This window comes from Abramis brama (assembly GCF_963993115.1).
Source record: "Abramis brama genome assembly, chromosome: 16".
NCBI lineage: Eukaryota > Metazoa > Chordata > Actinopteri > Cypriniformes > Leuciscidae > Abramis > Abramis brama.
Genome location: NC_139978.1, coordinates 37,165,797 through 37,192,482, shown reverse-complemented (window position 1 = coordinate 37,192,482; position 26,686 = coordinate 37,165,797). Strand labels below are relative to the sequence as shown.

Here is a 26,686-nt window from a genome sequence, read left to right as displayed (position 1 = left end):
GGTGGTTGGTAGTTGTCAAAGATGGTTACTATGGAGTTTTTATAGAGTTCTTAAAATCTTTAATAACGAGTGCCTTCAGTACGGCACTCGGCCTGCGGCCTCGTGCCTATGGCCGAATAGGCACAAGCATGGAGCAATATCGCAAGGCCACGAGTGTAATATTGCGTTAAAAAATACAAAAAAATGTAAAAAAAATTTTTTTTTGGTTTAGGGTGGTTGCTAGGGAGCTCTTAGTGGTTGCTAGGGTGCTGAAACTGGTTGCTATGGTGTGGCTATGGAGATTTTAGGCCATTACTTATTGGTTGCTTGATAATATAAATCCTCTGAGGGAGAGAGAGAGGGAGAGACGCAGGGCTGTCAGGCCCTTTGGAGTCTGTGTGTGTGAAAACGGCAGTTTGGATTCAAATGTTTTTAGAACTCCCCAATGTAAGTCAATGGGAGTTTTTCCGAGTTTTGATCGTCATTTTTAGGAAAACCGTAAGTCCGATCAGTCTGAAAAGATATAGCAACGCGAGTCAGATCAGTTTGAGTGTCTGAGCCGAGTTTGGAGTATGTAGAGTTAAAGCTCTAGGAGGAGTTTCATATAGAAATTTTAGTCTCGGAATAATAATAATAACTAGATGCGAAAGTTCGTCGAGACAAACTTTAAGTTGGCTTGAGAAAGTTTGGACCAGAAAGTTTTTTGCTAGGCGGTTGCTAGGGTATTCTGAGTGGTTGCTAGGCGGTTGCTAGGATATTTCTGGTGGTTGCTAGGGTCTTTTGGGTGGTTGCTAGGCGGTTGCTAGGGTGTTTTGGGTGGTTGCTAGGGTGTTCTGGGTGGTTGCTAGGCGGTTGCTAGGGTGTTATGGGTGGTTACTAGGGTGTTCTGGGTGGTTGCTAGGCGGTTGCTAGGATATTTTGGGTGGTTGCTAGGGTCTTTTGGGTGGTTTATAGGCGGTTGCTAGGGTATTTTAGGTGGTTGCTAGGGTATTTTAGGTGGTTGCTAGGGTATTCTGGGTGGTTGCTAGGCGGTTGCTAGGGTATTTTGGGTGGTTGCTAGGGTCTTTTGGGTAGTTGCTAGGCGGTTTCTAAGATATTTTCGGTGGTTGCTAGGGTCTTTTGGGTGGTTGCTAGGCGGTTGCTAGGGTATTTTGGGTGGTTGCTAGGGTGTTCTGGGTGGTTGCTAGGCGGTTGCTAGGGTGTTCTGGGTGGTTACTAGGGTGTTCTGGGTGGTTGCTAGGCGGTTGCTAGGATATTTTGGGTGGTTGCTAGGGTCTTTTGGGTGGTTGATAGGCGGTTGCTAGGGTATTTTAGGTGGTTGCTAGGGTATTTTAGGTGGTTGATAGGGTATTCTGGGTGGTTGCTAGGCGGTTGCTAGGGCATTTTGGGTGGTTGCTAGGGTCTTTTGGGTAGTTGCTAGGCGGTTTCTAAGATATTTTCGGTGGTTGCTAGGGTCTTTTGGGTGGTTGCTAGGCGGTTGCTAGGGTATTTTGGGTGGTTGCTAGGGTGTTCTGGGTGGTTGCTAGGCGGTTGTAGGGTGTTCTGGGTGGTTGCTAGGCGGTTGCTAGGATATTTTGGGTGGTTGCTAGGGTGTTCTGGGTGGTTGTTAGGCAGTTGCTAGGGTGTTCTGAGTGGTTGCTATGGTGTTGCTAGGCGGTTGCTAAGGTATTCTGGGTGGTTGCTAGGCGGTTGCTAGGGTGTTCTGGGTGGTTGCTATGGTGTTGCTAGGCGGTTGCTAGGGTATTTTGGGTGGTTGTTAGGCGGTTGCTAGGGTGTTCTGGGTGGTTGCTATGGTGTTGCTAGGCGGTTGCTAAGGTATTCTGGGTGGTTGCTAGGCGGTTGCTAGGGTGTTCTGGGTGGTTGCTATGGTGTTGCTAGGCGGTTGCTAGGGTGTTCTGGGTTGTTGCTAGGCAGTTGCTAGGTGTTCTGGGTGGTTGCTAGGCAGTTGCTAGGGTGTTCTGGCTGTTTGCTAGGTGTTCTGGGTGGTTGCTAGGCAGTTGCTAGGTGTTCTGGGGGGTTGCTAGGCAGTTGCTAGGGTGTTCTGGGTGGTTGCTAGGGTATATTTGGTGGTTACTAGAGCATTTCTAGATGTTGCTAGGGTGTTCAAGATGGTTGCTAAGGTATTTTTGGTAGTTGCTATGGTGTTACTAGGTGGTTGGTAGTTGTCAAAGATGGTTACTATGGAGTTTTTATAGAGTTCTTAAAATCTTTAATAACGAGTGCCTTCAGTACGGCACTCGGCCTGCGGCCTCGTGCCTATGGCCGAATAGGCACAAGCATGGAGCAATATCGCAAGGCCACGAGTGTAATATTGCGTTAAAAAATACAAAAAAATGTAAAAAAAAAAAAATTTTGGTTTAGGGTGGTTGCTAGGGAGCTCTTAGTGGTTTCTAGGGGGCTGAAACTGGTTGCTATGGTGTGGCTGTGAAGATTTTAGGCCATTACTTATTGGTTGCTTGATAATATAAATCCTCTGAGGGAGAGAGAGAGGGAGAGACGCAGGGCTGTCAGGCCCTTTGGAGTCTGTGTGTGTGAAAACGGCAGTTTGGATTCAAATGTTTTTAGAACTCCCCAATGTAAGTCAATGGGAGTTTTTCCGAGTTTTGATCGTCATTTTTAGGAAAACCGTAAGTCCGATCAGTCTGAAAAGATATAGCAACGCGAGTCAGATCAGTTTGAGTGTCTGAGCCGAGTTTGGAGTATGTAGAGTTAAAGCTCTAGGAGGAGTTTCATATAGAAATTTTAGTCTCGGAATAATAATAATAATAATAATAATAAGTTTAAATAGGATTTCAATATGTTGGCTCTCTCAAGCCAACTTAATAATAATAATAAGTTTAAATAGGATTTCAATATGTTGGCTCTCTCAAGCCAACTTAATAATAAGTTTAAATAGGATTTCAATATGTTGGCTTTCTCAAGCCAACTTAATAATAAGTTTAAATAGGATTTCAATATGTTGGCTCTCTCAAGCCAACTTAATAATAATAAGTTTAAATAGGATTTCAATATGTTGGCTTTCTCAAGCCAACTTAACTAGAATGTACATTTCCTGAAGAAAATGTGAAGTGGTGCTTGCAGTGGCAAAACTCTCCACTTGGTTGCTAGGGTGTTGTACATGATTGCATTCGAGCCAACAACTATGTCTGTACGATGTTGTGGAGCTGAAATATGGCTTCTATATGTTGCAGTATGGTTGCTAGGTGGCTCTAAACGGTTGCTAGGGTGTGAATTCAGTTACCATGGTGATAGTTACAGACTGTTTCCCAACCAAAACAAAACAGCCAACCCCCATCTCTATACGATGTTCTGATGCAGAGACATGGGTCTTGATAAACGGTTGCTAGGGTCCTCTGTTTGGTTGCTAAGGAGTGGCTTGGCAGCTGCCAATCATGAAACTCCAAAGGCTGCTTGTCAGTATGAATGATTCAAACCAAATCCCATGCCTCTGTGACATTCAGAATGGAAGATATCCCTCTTTGGATTTTGGTTGCTAGGGTACTCTGTTTGGTTGCCATGGAGTTGCTTGGCAGCTGCCAATGATGAAACTGCAAAGGCTTCTTGTCACTGTGAATGATATAAACCAACTCCCATGCCTCTGTGACATTCAGAATGGAAGATATCCCTCTTTGGATTTTGGTTGCTAGGGTTCTCTGTTTGATTGCCATGGATTTGCTTGACAGCTGCCAATGATGAAACTGCAAAGGCTTCTTGTCACTATGAATGATATAAACCAACTCCCATGCCTCTGTGACTTTCAGAATGGAAGATATCCCTCTTTGTATTTTGGTTGCTAGGGTTCTCTGTTTGGTTGCTATGGATTTGCTTGACAGCTGCCAATGATGAAACTGCAAAGTCTGCTTGTCAGAATGAATGATATAAACCAACTCCCATGCCTCTGTGACATTCAGAATGGAAGATATCCCTCTATGGTTTTGGTTGCTAAGGTGCTCGACAATGGTTGCTAAGGAGTGGCTTGGCAGCTGCCAATGATGAAACTGCAAAGGCTTCTTGTCACTATGAATGATATAATCCAACTCCCATGCCTCTGTGACATTCAGAATGGAAGACATCCCTCTATGGTTTTGGTTGCTAAGGTGCTCGACAATGGTTGCTAAGGAGTGGCTTGGCAGCTGCCAATGATGAAACTGCAAAGGCTTCTTGTCACTATGAATGATATAAACCAACTCCCATGCCTCTGTGACATTCAGAATGGAAGACATCCCTCTTTGGATTTTGGTTGCTAGGGTTCTCTGTTTGGTTGCTATGGAGTTGATTGGCAGCTGCTAATGATGAAACTGCAAAGGCTTCTTGTCAGTATTAATGATATAAACCAACCCCCATCTCTATACAATGTTCTGACGCAGAGATATAGGTCTTGCAAAACGGTTGCTAGGGAACTCTGTTTGGTTGCTAGGGAGTGGCTTGGCAGCTGCCAATCATGAAACCCCAAAGGCTTCTTGTCACTATGAATGATATAAACCAACCCCCATCTCTATACAATGTTCTGATACAGAGATAGATGTATTGCTAAATAGTTGCTAGGGTACTCTGTTTGGTTGCTATGGAGTGGTTTGGCAGCTGCCAATGATGAAACTCCAAAGGCTGCTTGTCAGTATGTATGGTATAAACCAGCTCCCATGCCTCTGTGACATTCAGAATAGAAGATATCCCTCTTTGGAATTTGGTTGCTAGGGTACTCTGTTTGGTTGCTATGGAGTTACTTGACAGCTGCCAATGATGAAACTGCAAAGGCTTCTTGTCACTATGAATGATATAAACCAACTCCCATGCCTCTGTGACATTCAGAATGGAAGATATCCCTCTAGGATTTTGGTTGCTAAGGTGCTCGACAATGGTTGCTAGGGAGGGGCTAGGAAGAGTGAAGGTGATTCATGATTGGCTGTTTGCTGCCCCAAGTCAAACGAGACCACCCTCAAGTTTCTATGACATTTCAGTCCGGAGATATCCCTTTGAACTCTTTCAATGGAAGTCTATGGGACTTGTTGCTAAGGTGCTCTAAATGGTTGCTAGGGCGTGGCTTGATAGCTTCACAATGATCCTGAGAGACTGATTGGTCGTCTGAATAAAATGAGCCCACCCCCTTGTCTCTATGACACTGTGATCCAGAGCTACGTTCATTACAAAATCCCTATGCAATTTACCATAGTAGGAAAAGCATGTGTGTTTCACGGGACATTCCTTCCCCATAGTAAGTCAATGGGGCAACTTTGGGATGCTCCTGCCCCCCAGGGGTGCAACTTTTACCCCATTGTGAGGTATGTTCTTACAGAGCCTATCAGCCTCTTCAAATGTGGCAAATCACACGTTTCTGCGAAATCCTCGCTCCGAGCTATGAGTGCTCAAAGTTCGTTGCAATGTTAAGTCAATGGAACTTTTTGGGCCGCTTTTTCGCCCCTGGGGTGAACACCGCACCCCCGATCGCTTAGAAAAGTCATAGCACACCTCTCCTCAATAAGCCGGTCGATTTGACACCTCATTCATGGGTCTGTGACAAACGGTGCGGGGCGAGTTACGCGCCAAACTTTTGTGTGGAAGAATAATAATAAAAAGAATAATAAGTATGAGCAATAACAATAGTGATGCCTTGCTTTCAGCAAGCACCACTAACTAGAATGTACATTTCCTGAAGAAAATGTGAAGTGGTGCTTGCAGTGGCAAAACTCGCCACTCGGTTGCTAGGGTGTTATACTTGATTGCATACGAGCCAACAACCATGTCTGTACGATGTTGTGGAGCTGAAATATGGCTTCTATATGTTGCAATATGGTTGCTAGGTGGCTCTAAATGGTTGCTAGGGTGTGAATACACAGTTACCAGGGTGATATTTACAGACTGTTTTCCAACCGAAACTAATGAGCCAACCCCCATCTCTATACAATATTCTGATGCAGAGATGTAGGTCTTGTAAAATGGTTGCTAGGGTACTCTGTTTGGTTGCTATGGAGTTGCTTGGCAGCTGCTAATGATGAAACTCCAAATGCTGCTTGTCAGTATGAATGAAATAAACCAACTCCCATGCCTCTGAGACATTCAGAATGGAAGATATCCCTCTTTGGATTTTGGTTGCTAGGGTACTCTGTTTGGTTGCTAGGGAGTGGCTTGTCAGCTGCCAATCATGAAACTCCAAAGGCTTCTTGTCACTACGAATGATATAAACCAACTCCCATGCCTCTGCATTATTCTGAATGGGAGATATCCTTCTTTGGATTTTGGTTGCTAGGGTACTCTGTTTGGTTGCTATGGAGTGGCTTGGCAGCTGCCATTTATGAAACTGCAAAGGCTTCTTGTCACTATGAATGATATAAACCAACTCCCATTTATCTGTGACATTCAGAATGGAAGATATCCCTCTTTGAATTGTGGTTGCTAGGGTACTCTGTTTGGTTGCTAGGGAGTGGCTTGTCAGCTGCCAATCATGAAACTCCAAAGGCTTCTTGTCACTATGAATGATATAAACCAACTCCCATTTCTCTGTGACATTCAGAATGGAAGATATCCCTCTTTGAATTTTGGTTGCTGCGGTACTCTGTTTGGTTGCTAGGGAGTGGCTTGGCAGCTGCCAATCATGAAACTCCAAAGGCTTCTTGTCAGTATGAATGATATAAACCAACTCCCATGCCTCTGTGACATACAGAATGGAAGATATCCCTCTTTGAATTTTGGTTGCTAGGGTACTCTATTTGGTTGCTAGGGAGTGGCTTGGGAGCTGTCAATAATGAAACTACAACGGCTGCTTGTCAGTATGAATGATATAAACCAACTTCCATGCCTGTGTGACATTCAGAATGGAAGATATCCCTCTTTTGATTTTGGTTGCTAGGGTACTCTGTTTGGTTGCTATGAAGTTGCTTGACAGCTGGTAATGATGAAACTGCGACGGCTTCTTGTCAGTATAAATGATATAAACCAACTCCCATCTCGATACGATGTTCTGATGCAGAGATATAGGTCTTGCTAAACGGTTGCTAGGGTACTCTGTTTGGTTGCTAGGGAGTAGCTTGGCAGCTGCCAATGATGAAACTGCAAAGGCTTCTTGTCATTATGAATTATATAAACCAACTCCCTTGCCTCTGTGAAATTCAGAATGGAAGATATCCCTCTTTGTATTTTGGTTGCTAGGGTACTCTGTTGGTTGTTAGGGAGTGGCTTGGCAGCTGCCAATGATGAAACTGTAAAGGCTGCTTGTCAGTATGAATGATATAAACCAACTCCCATCTCTATACGATATTCTGATACAGAGATATTCGTTTTGCTAAACGGTTGCTAGGGTACTCTGTTTGGTTGCTAGGGAGTGGCTTGGCAGCTGCCAATCATGAAACTGAAAGGCTGCTTGTCAATATGAATGATATAAACCAACTCCCATGCCTCTGTGACATTCAGAATGGAAGATATTCCTCTTTGGATTTTGGTTGCTAGGGTACTCTGTTTGGTTGCTATGGAGTTGCTTGACAGCTGCCAATAATGAAACTGCAAAGGCTGCTTGTCAATATGAATGATATAAACCAACTCCCATGCCTCTGTGACATTCAGAATGGAAGATATCCCTCTTTGGATTTTGGTTGCTAGGGTACTCTGTTTTGTTGCTATGGAGTGGTTTGGCAGCTGCCAATGATGACTTTCCAAAGGCTTCTTGTCAGTATGAATGATATAAACCAACTCCCATGCCTCTGTGACATTCAGAATGGAAGATATCCCTCTTTGGATTTTGGTTGCTAGGGTACTCTGTTTGGTTGCTAGGGAGTGGCTTGTCAGCTGCCAATCATGAAACTCCAAAGGCTTCTTGTCAGTATGAATGAAATAAACCAACTCCCATGCCTCTGTGACATTCAGAATGGAAGATATCCCTCTTTGGATTTTGGTTGCTAGGGTACTCTGTTTGGTTGCTATGGAGTGGCTTGTCAGCTGCCAATCATGAAACTCCAAAGGCTTCTTGTCACTATGAATGATATAAACCAACTCCCATGCCTCTGCGACATTCAGAATGGAAGATATCCCTCTTTGGATTTTGGTTGCTAGGGTACTCTGTTTGGTTGCTAGGGAGTGGCTTGTCAGCTGCCAATGATGAAACTCCAAAGGTTTCTTGTCACTATGAATGATATAGACCAACTCCCATGCCTCTGTGACATTCAGAATGGAAGATATCCCTCTTTGGATTTTGGTTGCTAAGGTGCTCGACAATGGTTGCTAGGGAGGGGCTTGGAAGTGTTGAGGTGATTCATGATTGGCTGTTTGCTGCGCCGAGTCAAATGAGACCACCCCCATGTTTCTATGACAATTCAGTCTGGAGATATCTCTTTGAACTCTTTCAATGGAAGTCTATGGAACTTGTTGCTAAGGGGCTCTAAATGGTTGCCAGGGCGTGGCTTTATAGCTTCACAATGATCTTGAGAGACTGATTGGTCGTCTGAGTAAAATGAGCCCTCCCCCTTGTCTCTATGACACTGTGATCCAGAGCTACGTTCAATACAAAGTCCCTATGCAATTTACCATAGTAGGAAAAGCATGTGTGTTTCACGGGACGTTCCTTCCCCATAGTAAGTCAATGGGGCAACTTTGGGCATCTCCTGCCCCCCAGGGGTGCAACTTTTAGCCCATTGTGAGGTATGTTCTTACAGAGCCTGTCAGCCTCTTCAAATGTGGCAAATCACACGTTTCTGCGAAATCCTCGCTCAGAGCTACGTGTGGTCAAAGTTCGTCGCAATGTTAAGTCAATGGGACTTTTTTGGCCGCTTTTTCGCCCCTGGGGTGAACACCGCACCCCCGATCGCTTATAAAAGTCATAGCACACCTCTCCTTAATGAGCCAGTCGATTTGACACCTCATTCATGGGTCTGAGACAAACGGTGCGGGGCGAGTTACGCGCCAAACTTTGTCCAGAATAAAAATAAGAATAATAATAATAAGTATGCAAGAGAACACTAATGATGCCTTGCCTTTGGCAAGCACCATTAATAATAAGTATGAGCAATAACAATAGTGATGCCTTGCTTTCAGCAAGCACCACTAATAATAATAAGTTTAAATAGGATTTCAATATGTTGGCTCTCTCAAGCCAACTTAATAATAATAATAAGTTTAAATAGGATTTCAATATGTTGGCTCTCTCAAGCCAACTTAATAAGTTTAAATAGGATTTCAATATGTTGGCTCTCTCAAGCCAACTTAATAATAAGTTTAAATAGGATTTCAATATGTTGGCTCTCTCAAGCCAACTTAATAAGTTTAAATAGGATTTCAATATGTTGGCTCTCTCAAGCCAACTTAATAAGTTTAAATAGGATTTCAGTAAGTTGGCTTTCTCAAGCCAACTTAATTACACTTTACTGTATATTCACATAGAAAACAGATGATTTACATTACAATAATATTTCACTGTTTTTACTGTATTTTTTGTCCAGTAAATCCAGTAAACGCAGCCTTGGTGAGCAGAGGAGACTTCTTTTAAAAACATTAAAACTCTTACAGATCAAGAACATTAGACTGTGAGTGTGTGTGTGTGTGTGTGTGAGTGTCGATGCGCTGCTTTACCTTGATGGACTTGAATCTGGAAACATCATTTCCGGCGTAACGCTTGAGAACGTGACGAGCGGCGAAACCAAACGAACACAAGCCGTGAAGGATTGGAGACTCAAATCCTGCGGGTCGATTAAAACATCAACAATCAGAGCCAGAGTCTCAGTGATGCTTTACAGCTTCTGTCAGGCAAACAGACTCACTCCACTGGATGACTGCATATTAATCTGGAATATTTTAATAAATGTTGTACCTCCCAGAGCGGCGAAACTGGGGTCGATGTGCAGCGGATTCCAGTCGCCACTCAACCGGTACAGAGCCGCCTGAACAGAACAACACCATCATAAACAATATTCATATACGCCAGCGTTCAACGGTTTGAGTTCAGGTAGACTTTAATATTTCTGAAAGTCACTTTTGATCAATGTAACCCTCATCCTTCCGTCACGGGGTCAAAATGACCCAAAGCCATAAAATTATATTTCTTTTTTTGTCCAGAAAGCTTAATTTATTTTATTTTGATAATATTTTTTCAATTTTTGAATGCAATGTTTTTGGAGATTTTTTTGTTATTTTTTTATATTATTTACCTTTAAATTACTAGATTTGATCAATAAATAAATAGTAATTTAAGCACATTCCTCAAATTCTTTCAACTTAAATTCAAAATAACTAAATTTCATGCATAACCCTTTTAATTCAGCTCAAAATATCTTACTCTGTGTGTCTTTGACCTCTTGTGTGAAAATAATAATATAATATGATATTTCATGACTCTATATGGCCTTATATCTCTATATGGAGTAAATGAGCTGATCCTCTGGGTCCTAAAGTCAGTTTCTCCTCAGTGTGCATCAGATACACATGCAGACATTATTAAATCCTTTTTTGGTAAAGTTTTAGCATTTTCAGTTGTTCTATGTGCACTGAAGCATTCCTCGCATTCCAGTCATTCCTAAGAGTCTCAAACTGACCCGTGAGGGAAGGATGAGGTTAATGCGTCCTTTATAGCATCCCTTTAAAAACCCCAGTGATTGTCATGAGTGATGCAGTGTGATGTCATGAGTGATGCGGCGTGACGTCATGAGTGATGCGGTGTGATGTCATGATGTCATGAGTGATGCGGTGTGATGTCATGATGTCATGAGTGATGCGGTGTGATGTCATGATGTCATGAGTGATGCAGTGTGATGTCATGAGTGATGCGGCGTGACGTCATGAGTGATGCGGTGTGATTGTCATGAGTGATGCGGCGTGACGTCATGAGTGATGCGGCGTGATGTCATGAGTGATGCGGTGTGAGTGATGCGGCGTGACGTCATGAGTGATGCGGCGTGATGTCATGAGTGATGCGGCGTGATGTCATGAGTGATGCGGTGTGAGTGATGCGGCGTGACGTCATGAGTGATGCGGCGTGATGTCATGAGTGATGCGGTGAGAGTGATGCGGCGTGATGTCATGAGTGATGCGGCGTGATGTCATGAGTGATGCGGCGTGATGTCACCTGATCTCGAGACGTCTGCTCCACGATCACAGCGTCAGCGGGTCTGTCTGGAAGAGGAGCCGTGACCTGAAGCAACACAAACACACACACTGGGGAATCAACGCCTGTGTGTGACTCTACGCAGCTGGTGTGTGTGTGTGTGTGTGTCGTGATATTCACCACGGCCTTCTGGGACGTCCGCTGCCCACCGAACCCTCCAGCGCCGACGATGAACAACGAGAACTGATTATAACACACCAGCTCTCCGCCGCTGTACGTATGAACTGAGACACACACACGATGAAATTAATTCAGCTTTGATCACAGGAATAAATTACACTTTACTGTATATTCACATAGAAAACAGCAGATTTACATTACAATAATATTTTTAAAAAATTACTGTATTTTTTATCAGACAAATGCAGCATTTGTGAGAGACTTCTAATTAAACAATCTTGCTGAACCCAAGCGCGTGCGTGAGTGTGTGTGTGTGTGTGTGATTCACACTGATGTTGTTTCTCACCGTCGAGCAGGACGATCATCCCGGACCCTTTATCCAGCACATCTGCGACCACAGCCCGTGACGTCAGCGTCCCTGAGGAGACACACACGACACAGTAACACACGAGGAGTGTGTGAGGAGAGAAACGTCTTCAGAAACACATGAGACGTGAGTGTGTGTGTGTGTGAGTAGAAGCTGAGTGTTTGCTGATGATCACCTGATGTGGGCAGCGGTTTGAACAGCTCCAGATACTGCTCTCCGTGCAGCAGCTGAAAGACACACACACTGATGACATCACTGAGGACACACACACACACACACTCTCACCCTGCTGAAGTCGATCTGGAGTCCCGGGACGCTGCTGAGGCCGGTTATGGCGCTCTGGGACGCGATCACACACACACACACACACACACTCTCTCTCTCACACACACACACACTCTCACCCTGCTGAAGTCGATCTGGAGTCCCGGGACGCTGCTGAGGCCGGTTATGGCGCTCTGGGCCGCGATCACACACACACACACACACACACACTCTCACCCTGCTGAAGTCGATCTGGAGTCCCGGAACGCTGCTGAGGCCGGTTATGGCGCTCTGGGCCGCGATCACACACACACACACACACACACACACACACACACACTCTCACCCTGCTGAAGTCGATCTGGAGTCCCGGGACGCTGCTGAGGCCGGTTATGGCGCTCTGGGCCGCGATCACACACACACACACACACACACACACACACACACACACACACACACTCTCACCCTGCTGAAGTCGATCTGGAGTCCCGGGACGCTGCTGAGGCCGGTTATGGCGCTCTGGGCCGCGATCACACACACACACACAAACACTCACACACACACACACACACACACACACACACACACACACACACACACACACACACACACACACACACACACACACACACACTCTCACCCTGCTGAAGTCGATCTGGAGTCCCGGGACGCTGCTGAGGCCGGTTATGGCGCTCTGGGCCGCGATCACACACACACACACACACACACACACACACACACACTCTCACCCTGCTGAAGTCGATCTGGAGTCCCGGGACGCTGCTGAGGCCGGTTATGGCGCTCTGGGCCGCGATCACACACACACACACACACACTCACACACACACACACACACACACACACACACACACACACACACACACACACACACACACACACACACACACACACACACACTCTCACCCTGCTGAAGTCGATCTGGAGTCCCGGGACGCTGCTGAGGCCGGTTATGGCGCTCTGGGCCGCGATCACACACACACACACACACACTCACACACACACACACACACACACACACACACACACACACACACACACACACACACACACACACACACACTCTCACCCTGCTGAAGTCGATCTGGAGTCCCGGGACGCTGCTGAGGCCGGTTATGGCGCTCTGGGCCGCGATCACACACACACACACACACACACACACACACACACACTCTCACCCTGCTGAAGTCGATCTGGAGTCCCGGGACGCTGCTGAGGCCGGTTATGGCGCTCTGGGCCGCGATCACACTGAATGTGGGCAGACAGCAGAAGTCCTCCTGGCCCTCGTACAGGAACCGCAGGTGATCCGGGTCTCCGGTGGACATTCCCACTCCCAGCGCGTACAGGATACAGTTCATGTGTGTGTAGGAGAAGCTGATCTCCGGAAGAGTGTGTCCCACGGCCTCCGACTGCAAAACACCACAGCACATCTCACTGGACCTGATTGAGAGCTGCTGATGGACACTGATCCTGTTCTTCCTCAGTGTTTCTGTCTCGTTTTCCAGCACAAATATTCCAAATTTAAATATTTTACTATTTTTTTATGGTGCCATTTTCTCAGGTTTGGCCTATAAAGTAAATACTCCCTTGATTCCTGTTTTCTGCTTATACATATTAGAGCCAATTGGATAAATGATGCTGCTATAATTGTGTGTGTGTGTGTGTGTGTGTGTGTGTGTTGGTATGGGTGTCAGAGTGTGGTTTGTATGTGTTTAATAAAATAATTGTGTGTGTGCTTGATATTGTTCATAAATCATTTTCGTAAACTTAAACCTCTATAACTTTTTAAAACTTGTTCCATGGACCTGTGTGTAATAGAACGCTTCTCCAGTAAATGTGTCTTGATTTCAGAATGTGTAGATGTTTGTGCTGGAGAATGAGGCTTGTTTGGAGGATTGTTTGCAGTGTGTGTGTTGATGTTTTGCAGTGTGTGTGTTGATGTTGTGTGAGTTGATGTTTTGCAGTGTGTGTTGATGTTTTGCAGTGTGTGTGTTGATGTGTGTGTGTTGATGTTGTGTGTGTTGATGTTGTGTGTGTTGATGTTTTGCAGTGTGTGTGTAGATGTTGTGTGAGTTGATGTTTTGCAGTGTGTGTTGATGTTTTGCAGTGTGTGTGTTGATGTTGTGTGTGTTGATGTTTTGCAGTGTGTGTGTTGATGTTGTGTGTGTTGATGTTGTGTGTGTGTTGATGTTTTGCAGTGTGTGTGTTGATGTTGTGTGTGTTGATGTTTTGCAGTGTGTGTGTTGATGTGTGTGTTGATGTTGTGTGTGTTGATGTTGTGTGTGTTGATGTTTTGCAGTGTGTGTGTTGATGTGTGTGTTGATGTTGTGTGTGTTGATGTGTGTGTAGATGTTTTGCAGTGTGTGTGTTGATGTGTGTGTTGATGTTGTGTGTGTTGATGTTGTGTGTGTAGATGTTTGTGCTGGAGAACGAGGCTTGTTTGGAGGATTGTTTGCAGTGTGTGTGTTGATGTTGTGTGTGTTGATGTTTTGCAGTGTGTGTGTTGATGTTGTGTGTGTTGATGTTTTGCAGTGTGTGTGTTGATGTTGTGTGTGTTGATGTTTTGCAGTGTGTGTGTTGATGTTGTGTGTGTTGATGTTGTGTGTGTTGATGTTTTGCAGTGTGTGTGTTGATGTTGTGTGTGTTGATGTTTTGCAGTGTGTGTGTTGATGTTGTGTGTGTTGATGTTTTGCAGTGCGTGTGTTGATGTTGTGTGTGTTGATGTTTTGCAGTGTGTGTGTTGATGTTTCTCACAGGGTTTGTCGCTGAGGCTCCGGTCGGATTGGTTCCGATTCCTCGTCCAGAGTCCACCTTAGACAGAACCTCCACCAGCGTCTGCAGAGACTCTTCAGGAACACAGTGATGTTCATTACATTTACATTTCCTCATTTAGCAGAAGCTTTTATCCAAAGCGACTTACAAATGAGAACAATAGAAGCAATCAGACGAGCAAGAGGACAACAGTAACAGCCTCAGTCTAGCACAGAACATAGCAAGGGTTTTTATTCATTACCTCTATGTGACGGGCACATGCTGAGTGTTCTCAGCGTTTGATTGGCTAACAGCTGTAATGAGTGTGTGTGTGTGTGTGTGTGTCGTTACCCTGAATGCTGGCGGGTTTAGTGGCGTCAGTAAAGTCACAGATCTCGTTCCAAGAGTCTCTCACGGCCTCCGGCGTCATGATCTCGTTCTTCTGACGCACCGTTCGACCCAGAGTCCTCTCCCAGCGCACTACACACACACGCACACACACACACACAGAGACACAGACAGACAGACGCACACGGACACAGATGTATGGGGTCTAGTATTGATGATGCTTAAACAGCACTAAATCTAGATGTATATATGAACACGTTATGTAAGTGCTCTGCATAAAGGCGTTATCAGTGAGTCACGGGTCGATTCGAGGATCTGATGCTGATCTTCTCCCACAGAGATCAGGAGTTTCACAGAACAACTTACATTTCCCGATCCAGCCGGCGCCGACCTGAAACACAAGCAGCAGATGAAGAGTTTCATGTAGAAAACACTTGAGATGATGGATAAACTTGGATAAATCAAACACTTGTACAGTAATTAATGCACTCAAGGTACAGTGTGCAGTTGATGGATTCATCATCTGATAAACACCTCGAACAGGCCTCCGTTCTCCCGACACGACTCGTGACTCAACCAGAGCACCAGCGGCGCCACGTACTCGGCCTTCAGCGACTCCAGCAGATCTGAGGGAGCAGAGCAGTCAGTGCAGTCCACACACACGTGATGATGACATCACGCTCACCTCACTCTCACCTGATGACATCACTCTCACCTGATGACATCACTCTCACCTGATGACATCACGCTCACCTGATGACATCACGCTCACCTCACTCTCACCTGATGACATCACGCTCACCTCACTCTCACCTGATGACATCACTCTCACCTGATGACATCACTCTCACCTGATGACATCACGCTCACCTCACTCTCACCTGATGACATCACTCTCTCCTGATGACCTCACTCTCACCTGATGACCTCACTCTCACCTGATGACCTCACTCTCACCTGATGACCTCACTCTCACCTGATGACATCACTCTCACCTGATGACATCACTCTCACCTGATGACATCACGCTCACCTCACTCTCACCTGATGACATCACGCTCACCTCACTCTCACCTGATGACATCACGCTCACCTCACTCTCACCTGATGACATCACTCTCACCTGATGACATCACTCTCACCTGATGACATCACGCTCACCTCACTCTCACCTGATGACATCACTCTCTCCTGATGACCTCACTCTCACCTGATGACCTCACTCTCACCTGATGACCTCACTCTCACCTGATGACCTCACTCTCACCTGATGACATCACTCTCACCTGATGACATCACGCTCACCTCACTCTCACCTGATGACATCACGCTCACCTCACTCTCACCTGATGACATCACGCTCACCTGATGACATCACGCTCACCTGATGACATCACGCTCACCTGATGACATCACGCTCACCTGATGACATCACGCTCACCTCACCCTCACCTGATGACATCACTCTCACCTGATGACCTCACTCTCACCTGATGACCTCACGCTCACTTCACTCTCACCTGATGACATCACTCTCTCCTCACTCTCACCTGATGACATCACTCTCACCTGATGACCTCACTCTCACCTGATGACCTCACTCTCACTTCACTCTCACCTGATGACATCACTCTCACCTGATGACCTCACGCTCACTTCACTCTCACCTGATGACATCACTCTCACCTGATGACCTCACTCTCACCTGATGACATCACGCTCACCTCACTCTCACCTGATGACCTCACTCTCACCTGATGACCTCACTCTCACCTGATGACATCACTCTCACCTCATTCTCACCTGATGATATCACGCTCACCTCACTCTCACCTGATGACATCACGCTCACCTCACTCTCACCTGATGACCTCACTCTCACCTGATGACATCACTCTCACCTGATGACATCACGCTCACCTCACTCTCACCTGATGACATCACTCTCACCTCACTCTCACCTGATGACATCACGCTCACCTCATTCTCACCTGATGACATCACTCTCACCTCACTCTCACCTGATGACATCACGCTCACCTCACTCTCAGCTGATGACATCACTCTCACCTCACTCTCAGCTGATGACATCACTCTCACCTGAAGGGCTGCACAATTAATTGAATTTCTAAACACGATTACGATTACGGATGCCATGATTACGTAATCGTTCAAAGCCGCGATTACAAAAAAAGTCCACTTACATTATTCTGCGGTGCGTTTAGAGTTACGTTGTGAGAGGCGAATCACGACTACTTCAGAGGACCCAGCACAATATGGTGCTCATACCAACATACATATATATATACACACACTGTTCCTAATTCCTAAAAAGGTGTGTCGCGGCTTGATGACCATGGGAAATGTGGGTCCCATGGCCAAACGAGTTGAGAACCACTGGTATAAGGCTATTCAAAACATCATTCATTGTAAATTGTGATAATCGTAATTACAATTTCGAGGAAATAATCGACAATTATTTTTTTTTCTCATAATTGTGCAGCCCTGCGCTCACGTGATGACGTCACTCTCGCGTGATTGGCTCAGCACCTGGAGGCATGACGGTCTCGGTGAGCCGGGATCCTGCGGTCGGCGCCACCGTGTTGCAGTGGATGTTGTACTTCTGGCCTTCGATGGCCAGTGTGTTGGACAGTCCCAGCAGACCCAGCTTCGCCGCGCTGTAGTTCGCCTGCCCGAAGTTCCCGTAGATTCCCGCCGCGGACGACGTCATGATGATCCTGCACACAGACGCGAGGAAAACCCGTCGGGATAAAACATCACACGTTCAGGTGAAACCACAGACTGTAAAGCGCTGGGCGTAGTGTCCGTGACGTCACCCGTCGGTTTCTGAAGAGCATTTTTGAAGCCCAAAGCGTCAGCAACCTTCCGGTCTCTCCCTTGAATCCAGCACTGAAGTGACGTTTAAATTATATTCTATGGTCAGCGCACGTCACTCTCGGATAAACGAAAATGTGCAGCGAGGCGGATTAGCTGAGGTGACGTGACGCTAACAGACAGCAGACAAACGGCTAGTAGTGACATCAGCAGCAATCCACCTGTCACTCAAGTGGCCACGCCCTTAATTATGCAGAACTTTAAGGCTTAATATAATTTAAACATCACTTCCGTGTTGGACTCAAGAGAGAGACGGGAAGGTCGCCGCTGGGTTGAAACACAGCGGTTCTCCGTACCTCCCAAACTTCTGGTTCTTCATGTGGTTCCAGGCGGCTCTCGTGACGAGGAACGAGCCTCTCAGATGAACACGGTGAATCAGGTCTGAAACACACGCGTGTGATACATCACGTGTGTGTACATCAGCTCAACTTGGTTAAAGTCCCCCTGTAGTCAATCATTTTATCCGATAAAACTCATCTTTGATCACCAAAATTACATATTTAAATGTTCTTTCATGCCTTAAAATATCTTGAATGTAACTCGACACCCTCGCCTCATTTAGTATGCGCGGTTCTATGAATATGCGAATGAGCCCCGCCTCCACTCACTCACTCAGCTCAGAGATCCACTGGTTGACGATCACACGTTGATCTGATTGGTTACAAGGTAGTTTGTGACGTCAGAAACACCAGCGATTTCAAAGCGTGTTTTTGAGACTGTCTTTGGTTCACTGCAGTTTTAAGGAGGAAATACTCAGCAATGGAGTCGACTTATGAATTTACACATGGTTTGTCTTAAAGCATATTAAAAACACCACATAGAAAGCTTGATTTTCACCACAGGGGGACTTTAAATAACTGACGTATTTTGCAACATTGATTCAAGATTCACACTGACTCTACTCTGGCTTTACAGCAGAATCTGAATTCCTCTCATATTTGATGAAGTTTGCATCACTGATTTAGTTCATTACTGTGAAGCTGAATCGCTCTGTACTGTATGAAGCGAGACTCGATGTTTCTTCACGTACCCCAGTCCACGTCACTGGTCCGAGCGAAAGACCGGTCCCGCAGGATCCTTCGGAAACAGCAGAGCAGATTTACAACTCACGCCGTTCGCTCTCAGAGAGCCAGAGATCAGAATCATCCACTTACCCAGCGTTATTCACCACGATATCTGAAAAACAACACGCCACAAACTCAACCACATGGACATCAATGCATTTATTCTAAAGAACAACAGAAATCTGCACCTTCAATATGATCTTTTTACTAAAATGTGGGGTTCCAGAAGTAAAAGCACCATTCGTTTTCTCCACAGGGGAACCGATTTTGACAGATAACTTATAAACCTTTACGCTACAAGGTTGTTAATCGATGGAATATCTGTTCGTCTGTTTGCATTACTTCAACTTGTTTTATAATAATCATGTTTAACAGCTGAATTAGTGGTGAAAATCATTGGCAATGCATCATGGGATTGTAGTTATTTTCCTCATTAAAGACTTTGTGTTTTTGTTAGGGACTGACAAAGTTCTCCTCGTAGCCAGTTGGTTTGTTTCATGGATTGTAACGCTTTAGCCAAGACTTTTTTCTTTTAAACCCCTATGGGAGAAATGAATGGACAAAATCCCTCCGGAACCAGCGCTGTGAAACTCTATAGATTATGGATAATAATATCACATCATATTGCAGGTCACCTATTCGCCCGAACGCATCCAGCGCCGTCTGTATGAGCTTCTCTCCGTCTTCCACTGAATCTGTGAGGTGAAGATACAGGATCAGGATCAGCATCAGGACAGGTGTGATTGATTGACAGGTGAATCGTTACCGTAGTTGGCCACGGCTTTCCCTCCGTTAGCTCTGATCTCCTCCACAACTCGATCCGCAGCCGCAGAACTCCTGCCTCCTCCTTTAATATCTCCTCCCAGATCATTGACTGTGGGGAAAGAACAGAAAACACAGCTCTACAAAACGAATCATAAGCATCGACTCATTTGAACTGAATCATTTAGAGATCCGATCACCGATGACAGCGGCTCCTCTCTGCCCGAACGCCAGCGCATATTCCCTCCCCAAACCTGCACAAAAATACACATGATTCACATGATTTACATGATTTATGAATATCAGCATCAGATAATCATGAGGGCATCAGTCACTCAGTCTTATCTGCTGTTTGCACTTTGATCGACTCAGAAAAGCTGATTCACTGCCAAACAACAGGCTTAAGCATTTATAAAAGCCTTTAAGCTCAATATACTACCCCAAATAATGCACGTGCATAAATATTACACATCTATATTCACGTGTCAGCAGTAACTTTCACAATAAAATAAGGATAATACAGAATTATTATGCTCTCAGTTTCCTGCTGTAAACCCTCTCGGAAAGCGTTTGTCTGATGCATTTACACATTATACTTGTGCAAAATAACTGCATCTCTCTGTTAGTGAACTTTGCATTAACATACTTGCATGTATTTGCATAAACGCATGAGTTTATGAAGCTGAAACTGACCTCCGCCGGCTCCCGTCACCAGCACCACTCGACCGTCGAAAGTCAAAGGCACAGACATGTTTAGATGATATTTATGTTTATGATGATGATGATGATGATGTTTCTCGGGAGCGATCAGTGCGAAAGTCTTCGGATCTGCTGTGAAACACTTCACCGTGACTTTTGCCCTACTTCCGCAGCGCTGACGTCACCCGATAACAGCCAATCAGGTGCGTGCGTCTTCACTCCACCAAACAGCAGCACGTGACACTCATTTGTGCGCACTGTTTATAGTGATTAATATTCGAATATATAATCAAAATCGCAGTTTGAGCTGCTGTGTCACTGAGAGTGTTCATGTGTAAAATGTTTTATGAAAGCTGCCATCGTAAAAATAAAAAAAATTAAAATTAAAACATAAAACTTAAAAAACGGAAAATATAAAAAAGTAAAAACCATAGACTGTAAAAAATAGGTAAAAACTCATTAAAAATATTAATAAAAAAACTGTAATAGCATCCCAATGGTTAAAATAACTGGTTTGAAATGTACTGTTCTCTATCAGGTATTTTGGCTCTGCTTGCTGTGAGGATTATTTACATATATTTGAATATATCATTATGTTGGCTTGAGCTACATACTATTTAAAGTCCACATGAAATCAAAATGGAAGTTTTTTGGCTTTTAGTATGAATATGTCAGCTTTATTGTTATCTATAAGTGTGCTCCAAAACAATGATAAAATATATATAAAATAGTAAATATAAGCGTTCAAAACTCACAATCTCTCACTTCTGCCAGGGATTTTGATGACATCACTATGCACTGTCCAATCAAATGCTCTCTGAAGCTCCGCCCCCTAAATTATAAACTGCCGCTGAAGCTGCGGCTGAAATCGGTCACTTGTTCACACATTTACTATATTCTACATGGTGAACGGCACATAGTGCACTATATAGGGGATAGGGAACGATTCAAAAAGTGTAAATATGCTTCCATTAAACTATAGACTTTTCATTGAGGGGGTCAAAACTTTTGAAGAAAAAGACTTATAGAGCATTTAAGATATCACCAGCAAGAGCTTAATGACTATCCTATAGAACAACATGCTAAAACTTGTTAGTAATATGCTAATTCATGCTATCAACATGCTAATCATGTTAGCAACATGCTAACAACATGTTAAAACCATGCTAGCAACATGCTAACTTCTGGTAGCATTGTGTTAAATCATGTAAGCAACATGTGTTAACAATATGTAAATAATGTTAACAACATCTTAAACATGCTAAAAGGTTAACAATGCGTTACACCTTTTAGCAAACGTTAAAACATGCTAGTAACATTTTTTGACATTCTCTGAATAAAACCTTCAAATTTCAAACTTTTCAAAGTTGTTTCAAATTTTCAGACCTGGATTTGTGAAACCAACATCAAAGTTTATTAAATAAATATTTAGATCTTCATTTTATTATTTCATTTTAGATATTGTAAGTTGAAATGACTGACAGGCGAAGAGTGTTTCTGATTGGCTGTGACAGCCCAGGCTCCTCCTTCAATCACGTGCCTTACAGAAACAGGTGTAATTTCGCTCGGCACCTCTTTCATCTGTCAGATAATACCGACGTTTAATGTGAGATTACTAAATACATAAATAATAAATAGATAAATGCTTAGAGTGCTATTAAATCGTTTTTCTGTTTCTTAAACACTAATTCATAAGCACAGACAGGCGTTCATTAATCAGTGTGAGCTGCTGTAATGTAAATGTCAGATGAGCACTGAATCATAATATATCATATCTAAATTATCTTCTCAGTGTTATTCAGGATTCATGAGGTTGGTGGTTTCCATCAGTGTTTGTGTGCGGACTGCGCATGCGCGTGTTCACCGGGACGCGCTGCTCGAGATTCTTCTGCATCTGTAAGAAAACATGCGAACATTAACATGTGTGATCGCCATGAGAGGACAGGCAGCACAGCACAGGTTCGGGTGACCGGGTCCGGTTCGGGTTCCGGTTCCGGTTCCGAGGATGTCCGGGAGCGCGGACGCGGACGGAGGCGTCAATAAAGTTCGAGTCAAACGACAGATCAGGGGCATCGTGAAGGATCTGGAGAACATCTTAGGAGACCTGAAGGATGTGGCGAAGGAGCTCAAAGAGGTGCGTGAGACTGCGATGATGAAGATGAAGATGAGATGTGATGATGTTCATCGAGGCCTCTTGTAAACATGACATTTACTCGACACGGGTTCACTCGTGTGAGTCAGAATCAAAGATTCGATTCGCGTGCTGTTCGTCTTACTGACAGCTGTCACTCATTCGTCTACTGTTGTTTTTCATTATTCATGAGTAAACTGGGTCTGACAGACTTTAACACGCATTAGTTACTTAGTTAGTTGCGTTCACAAGAGGAGCATTGGTGAAATCAGATGCTCTTTATCCAACTATTGCTTTACACCAGAGAACTGGATGTATGCAGATAAAGCAAGCTTTATATATATATATATCTGTGCAATAATATTACATTTTGCAACGATTTGCTACACATATAGATTTGCATATATCATAGACATATATATACACACGACACATACAGATGTGCATATATCGTATACACTATAAATATATATATATATATATAAATATATATATATATAATCAGCTTTATGTGAGTGCTGTATGTACGTGGACAAAGTTAAACATAATTACAGTGCATGTAGATTTGAGTTCTTGTTTGTATGTGTTGATATTTGTGTAGAATTAGGAGAATTGTGTAGAATTAGCACAGAGTCTGAAATGTTTGGATCTTGGTATCTGTGATGATTCTACTGTACTTGTGGAAACACACACACACATTAATTCTTTAGTACTGTACTATTAATGTATTATGGCAGCACTGTACGAGTCGCTCATGTTCTCCTGTAAGTCGCTTTGGATTAAATGAAAGGAAAACACTCGCAGCTTCATGAACATCAGAGGTCATCCATCGCCTGATCAACTAATATCATTCTCCTGGAGATGGTCAGACACAGACAGAAACTGATTTCATTCATTATTGCTGTTATATAAGGAAACATGTCTCTTTCGCAACATTCTTTTAAATATGCTAAACAATAACGTTGGCATTAGTGGAATCTCATTAGCACAGTTCAGATCATGCTTATCTGACCGTAAATGAAGTGTGATATCGATCTCGAGTTCAGTGTGGAGTTCCTCAAGGCTCAGCACTAGGACCTTTGCTCTTCACCCGTTAGCTCTATATCCCCAGTTTACTTAGCAAGTTTACCTTTTATTTCTATAGGGCTTTATACAGTAATGAATTACAGATTATTTCAAAGCAGCTTCACAGTGATAAACAGGAAAATAACAGTGTCAAGGATGCAAACTATCAAACATGAGACAAGTTCGGATTCTGCTGTAAAGCAGCTCTAAATACACAGTCGAGTCATTATTCATCAATTCAGTTCAGTTTTGTTCTCATCTGATAGTGTCTGCAGTCAGATCAATAATATTTCTGGATATTAAAGGTGACATATTATGCCCCTTTTCACATGATGTATTATAAACCTATGGTGTCCTAGAATTTGTCTGTGAAATTTCAGCTCAAAATTCCCCCAGATCATTAATTATAGCTTGTCAAATTGGTCCCTTTTTGGGTGTGAGCAAAAACATGCTGTTTTTTTGTGTGTGTGTCCCTTTAAATGCAAATGAGCTTTAGCTCCGCCTCCGTTCAGAAGAGGGCGGGGCCTTTACACTCCGGCAATAACAAAACAGGCCAATCTCACTCATCCTAAAGTTTGTGCTTTAAACAGGAACAAGTATCTACCAAATATAATATAGTTATCGTTATTTGTTTGTCTAATATTACCAATTCACAAGTAGTTAAATGGAAAGTTATTTTATTAAGTTAAAAGGATATTGTTGTGTATTAAAAAAATGCAAATATGTCCCCTTTAAGAGTCTCTAAACCCCAGCTGATCAAGCCAAAGGCGACTGAAGCTCAATCCCAGCAAGCAATTTTGCGTTTAAAAGACGTCTAATATCCGTCTAAACACAGCCCAGACGTCTAGGCTAAAACAAGGCAGAATTTGGGCTGTCAGTGGAACTTTAATAGACGTCTAAACCAGAGCCCAAGAATAGAGTAGTCATCAGTTAGATAATAAAGAAATGGAGTGAGTGAAGAAATGAAACCAAACACCTTGTAATCACTGTTTCCTTTGCTTACATGATGGAAATATATCAAACATCTCGCAAGTTAATTTGGAAAAAACGACATGTTTTCAAATTCAAGGTTATTTTGGCCAGAAGTGTGTTCCTCAGCCGAGCTATATGGGGTTTATAGTTAACCGAGATGGTGAAATGATGGCGAGTGCTGGGATGAGCCGTTGACGTCTGCCTCTCGTGTTCCTCAGGTGGTTCAGGAGATCGACTGCCTGACGTCGGATCTTCATCTGGAAGAGGAGCTGACGGACAGTTCGAAGACCGACACGCTGAACAGCAGCTCCAGCAGCACCACAGCCTCCAGCGTCAAGATCTACCCTGAGGAGCCGGTGCCGGTGTCTCCTGCGGTCCTGGCGGTCCTGAAGAGACCCGGCCCAGCGCCCCGGGCCAGCGCCGAGCTCACGGCTAACGGGACGCTGATGAGGAACGGAGTCGCCAGCAGAGAGAAGCCTCACGCGAGCCGCTGTCCTCAGACCACGAGGGAACGGGTCCGCTTCAGCGAGAAGGTCCAGTATCACGGCTACTGCCCGGACTGTGGTCTGCAGTACGACATGAACGGCACGGATCTGCACTTACACGCAGAACTGATGGATCCCTCGCCGAGTCCCGTCCATCAGAACCTCGCGTTCCCCTCGCAAAAACCACAGAAGACCATTTTACGCAAGTCCACCAGCACCACCGTTTGATGCAGACCGAGTCCAAACGAACTGTTTTTGCACTTTTCTTTATAGTTTCCTTTTGTTTGGAGAGGACCAGACGGAGAGACGAGAGAAACGCAGATGTCGAACGGTAAGAGCTTTCAGAATCACCTTGTTTTCTCATGGAACGACCATTTATTAAAGGGATAGTTCACCCAAAAATTAAAATCAGCCCATGATTTACTCTCCCTCAAGTCATCCTAGGTGTATATGACACTCTTCAGTCAGACGAACACAATCAGAGTTATATTAAAAAAATGTCCTGACTCTTCCAAGCTTTATAATGGCAGTGAATGGCTGTGTCTGTTTTGAAGTCCATAAAAGTGCATCTGTCCATCATAAAGTGCATCTGTCCATCATAAAAGTGCATCTGTCCATCATAAAAGTGCATCTATCCATCATAAAAGTGCATCTGTCCATCATAAAAGTGCATCTGTCCATCATAAAAGTGCATCTGTCCATCATAAAAGTGCATCTATCATCATAAAAGTGCATCTGTCCATCATAAAAGTGCATCTATCCATCATAAAAGTGCATCTGTCCATCATAAAAGTGCATCTGTCCATCATAAAAGTGCATCTGTCCATCATAAAAGTGCATCTGTCCATCATAAAAGTGCATCTATCATCATAAAAGTACATCTGTCCATCATAAAGTTAATCTGTCCATCATAAAAGTGCATCTATCATCATAAAAGTACATCTGTCCATCATAAAGTTAATCTGTCCATCATAAAAGTGCATCTGTCCATCATAAAAGTGCATCTATCATCATAAAAGTACATCTGTCCATCATAAAAGTGCATCTATCATCATAAAAGTGCATCTGTCCATCATAAAAGTGCATCTGTCCATCATAAAAGTGCATCTGTCCATCATAAAAGTGCATCTATCATCATAAAAGTACATCTGTCCATCATAAAGTTAATCTGTCCATCATAAAAGTGCATCTATCATCATAAAAGTACATCTGTCCATCATAAAGTTAATCTGTCCATCATAAAAGTGCATCTGTCCATCATAAAAGTGCATCTATCATCATAAAAGTGCATCTGTCCATCATAAAAGTGCATCTATCCATCATAAAAGTGCATCTGTCCATCATAAAAGTGCATCTGTCCATCATAAAAGTGCATCTATCATAAAAGTGCATCTGTCCATCATAAAAGTGCATCTGTCCATCATAAAAGTGCATCTATCATCATAAAAGTACATCTGTCCATCATAAAGTTAATCTGTCCATCATAAAAGTGCATCTATCATCATAAAAGTGCATCTGTCCATCATAAAAGTGCATCTATCATCATAAAAGTACATCTGTCCATCATAAAAGTGCATCTGTCCATCATAAAAGTGCATCTGTCCATCATAAAAGTGCATCTGTCCATCATAAAAGTGCATCTATCATCATAAAGTTAATCTGTCCATCATAAAAGTGCATCTGTCC

At 43.8% G+C, this 26,686-nt stretch overlaps 2 protein-coding genes across 4 annotated transcripts in view; one reads left to right on the top strand and one right to left on the bottom strand.

The window, feature by feature from the left end:
* The window catches only part of hsd17b4 (hydroxysteroid (17-beta) dehydrogenase 4), a 61,967-nt gene extending 41,423 nt beyond the window's left edge, over positions 1-20,544 (bottom strand). For both annotated transcript variants that reach the window (XM_084086728.1, XM_084086729.1), the window contains exons 1-19: positions 20,342-20,544; positions 19,849-19,902; positions 19,653-19,760; positions 19,522-19,581; positions 18,977-18,998; positions 18,853-18,899; positions 18,119-18,203; positions 17,478-17,665; positions 15,462-15,553; positions 15,294-15,318; positions 14,931-15,059; positions 14,583-14,674; positions 13,007-13,237; positions 11,722-11,773; positions 11,526-11,597; positions 11,180-11,283; positions 11,021-11,086; positions 9,770-9,839; positions 9,532-9,638 (exon numbers count right to left, since the gene is read on the bottom strand). In XM_084086728.1, coding sequence (XP_083942854.1) covers positions 9,532-9,638; positions 9,770-9,839; positions 11,021-11,086; positions 11,180-11,283; positions 11,526-11,597; positions 11,722-11,773; positions 13,007-13,237; positions 14,583-14,674; positions 14,931-15,059; positions 15,294-15,318; positions 15,462-15,553; positions 17,478-17,665; positions 18,119-18,203; positions 18,853-18,899; positions 18,977-18,998; positions 19,522-19,581; positions 19,653-19,760; positions 19,849-19,902; positions 20,342-20,399 — 1,662 coding nt within the window. In that variant the 5' untranslated portion in view covers positions 20,400-20,544. The remainder of the gene's footprint in view (positions 1-9,531; positions 9,639-9,769; positions 9,840-11,020; positions 11,087-11,179; positions 11,284-11,525; positions 11,598-11,721; positions 11,774-13,006; positions 13,238-14,582; positions 14,675-14,930; positions 15,060-15,293; positions 15,319-15,461; positions 15,554-17,477; positions 17,666-18,118; positions 18,204-18,852; positions 18,900-18,976; positions 18,999-19,521; positions 19,582-19,652; positions 19,761-19,848; positions 19,903-20,341) is intronic.
* Positions 20,545-22,225: 1,681 nt separating this feature from the next.
* prr16 (proline rich 16) overlaps positions 22,226-26,686 on the top strand; it is a 10,059-nt gene continuing 5,598 nt past the window's right edge. The window contains exons 1-2 of one of the 2 annotated variants that reach the window (XM_084086712.1): positions 22,226-22,481; positions 24,734-25,331. In XM_084086712.1, the coding sequence (XP_083942838.1) occupies positions 22,353-22,481; positions 24,734-25,228 (624 nt within the window). In that variant the 5' untranslated portion in view covers positions 22,226-22,352 and the 3' untranslated portion in view covers positions 25,229-25,331. Of the gene's footprint in view, positions 22,482-22,531; positions 22,580-24,733; positions 25,332-26,686 lie in introns of those variants that run through there. The other variant, XM_084086713.1, reaches the window with a different exon arrangement.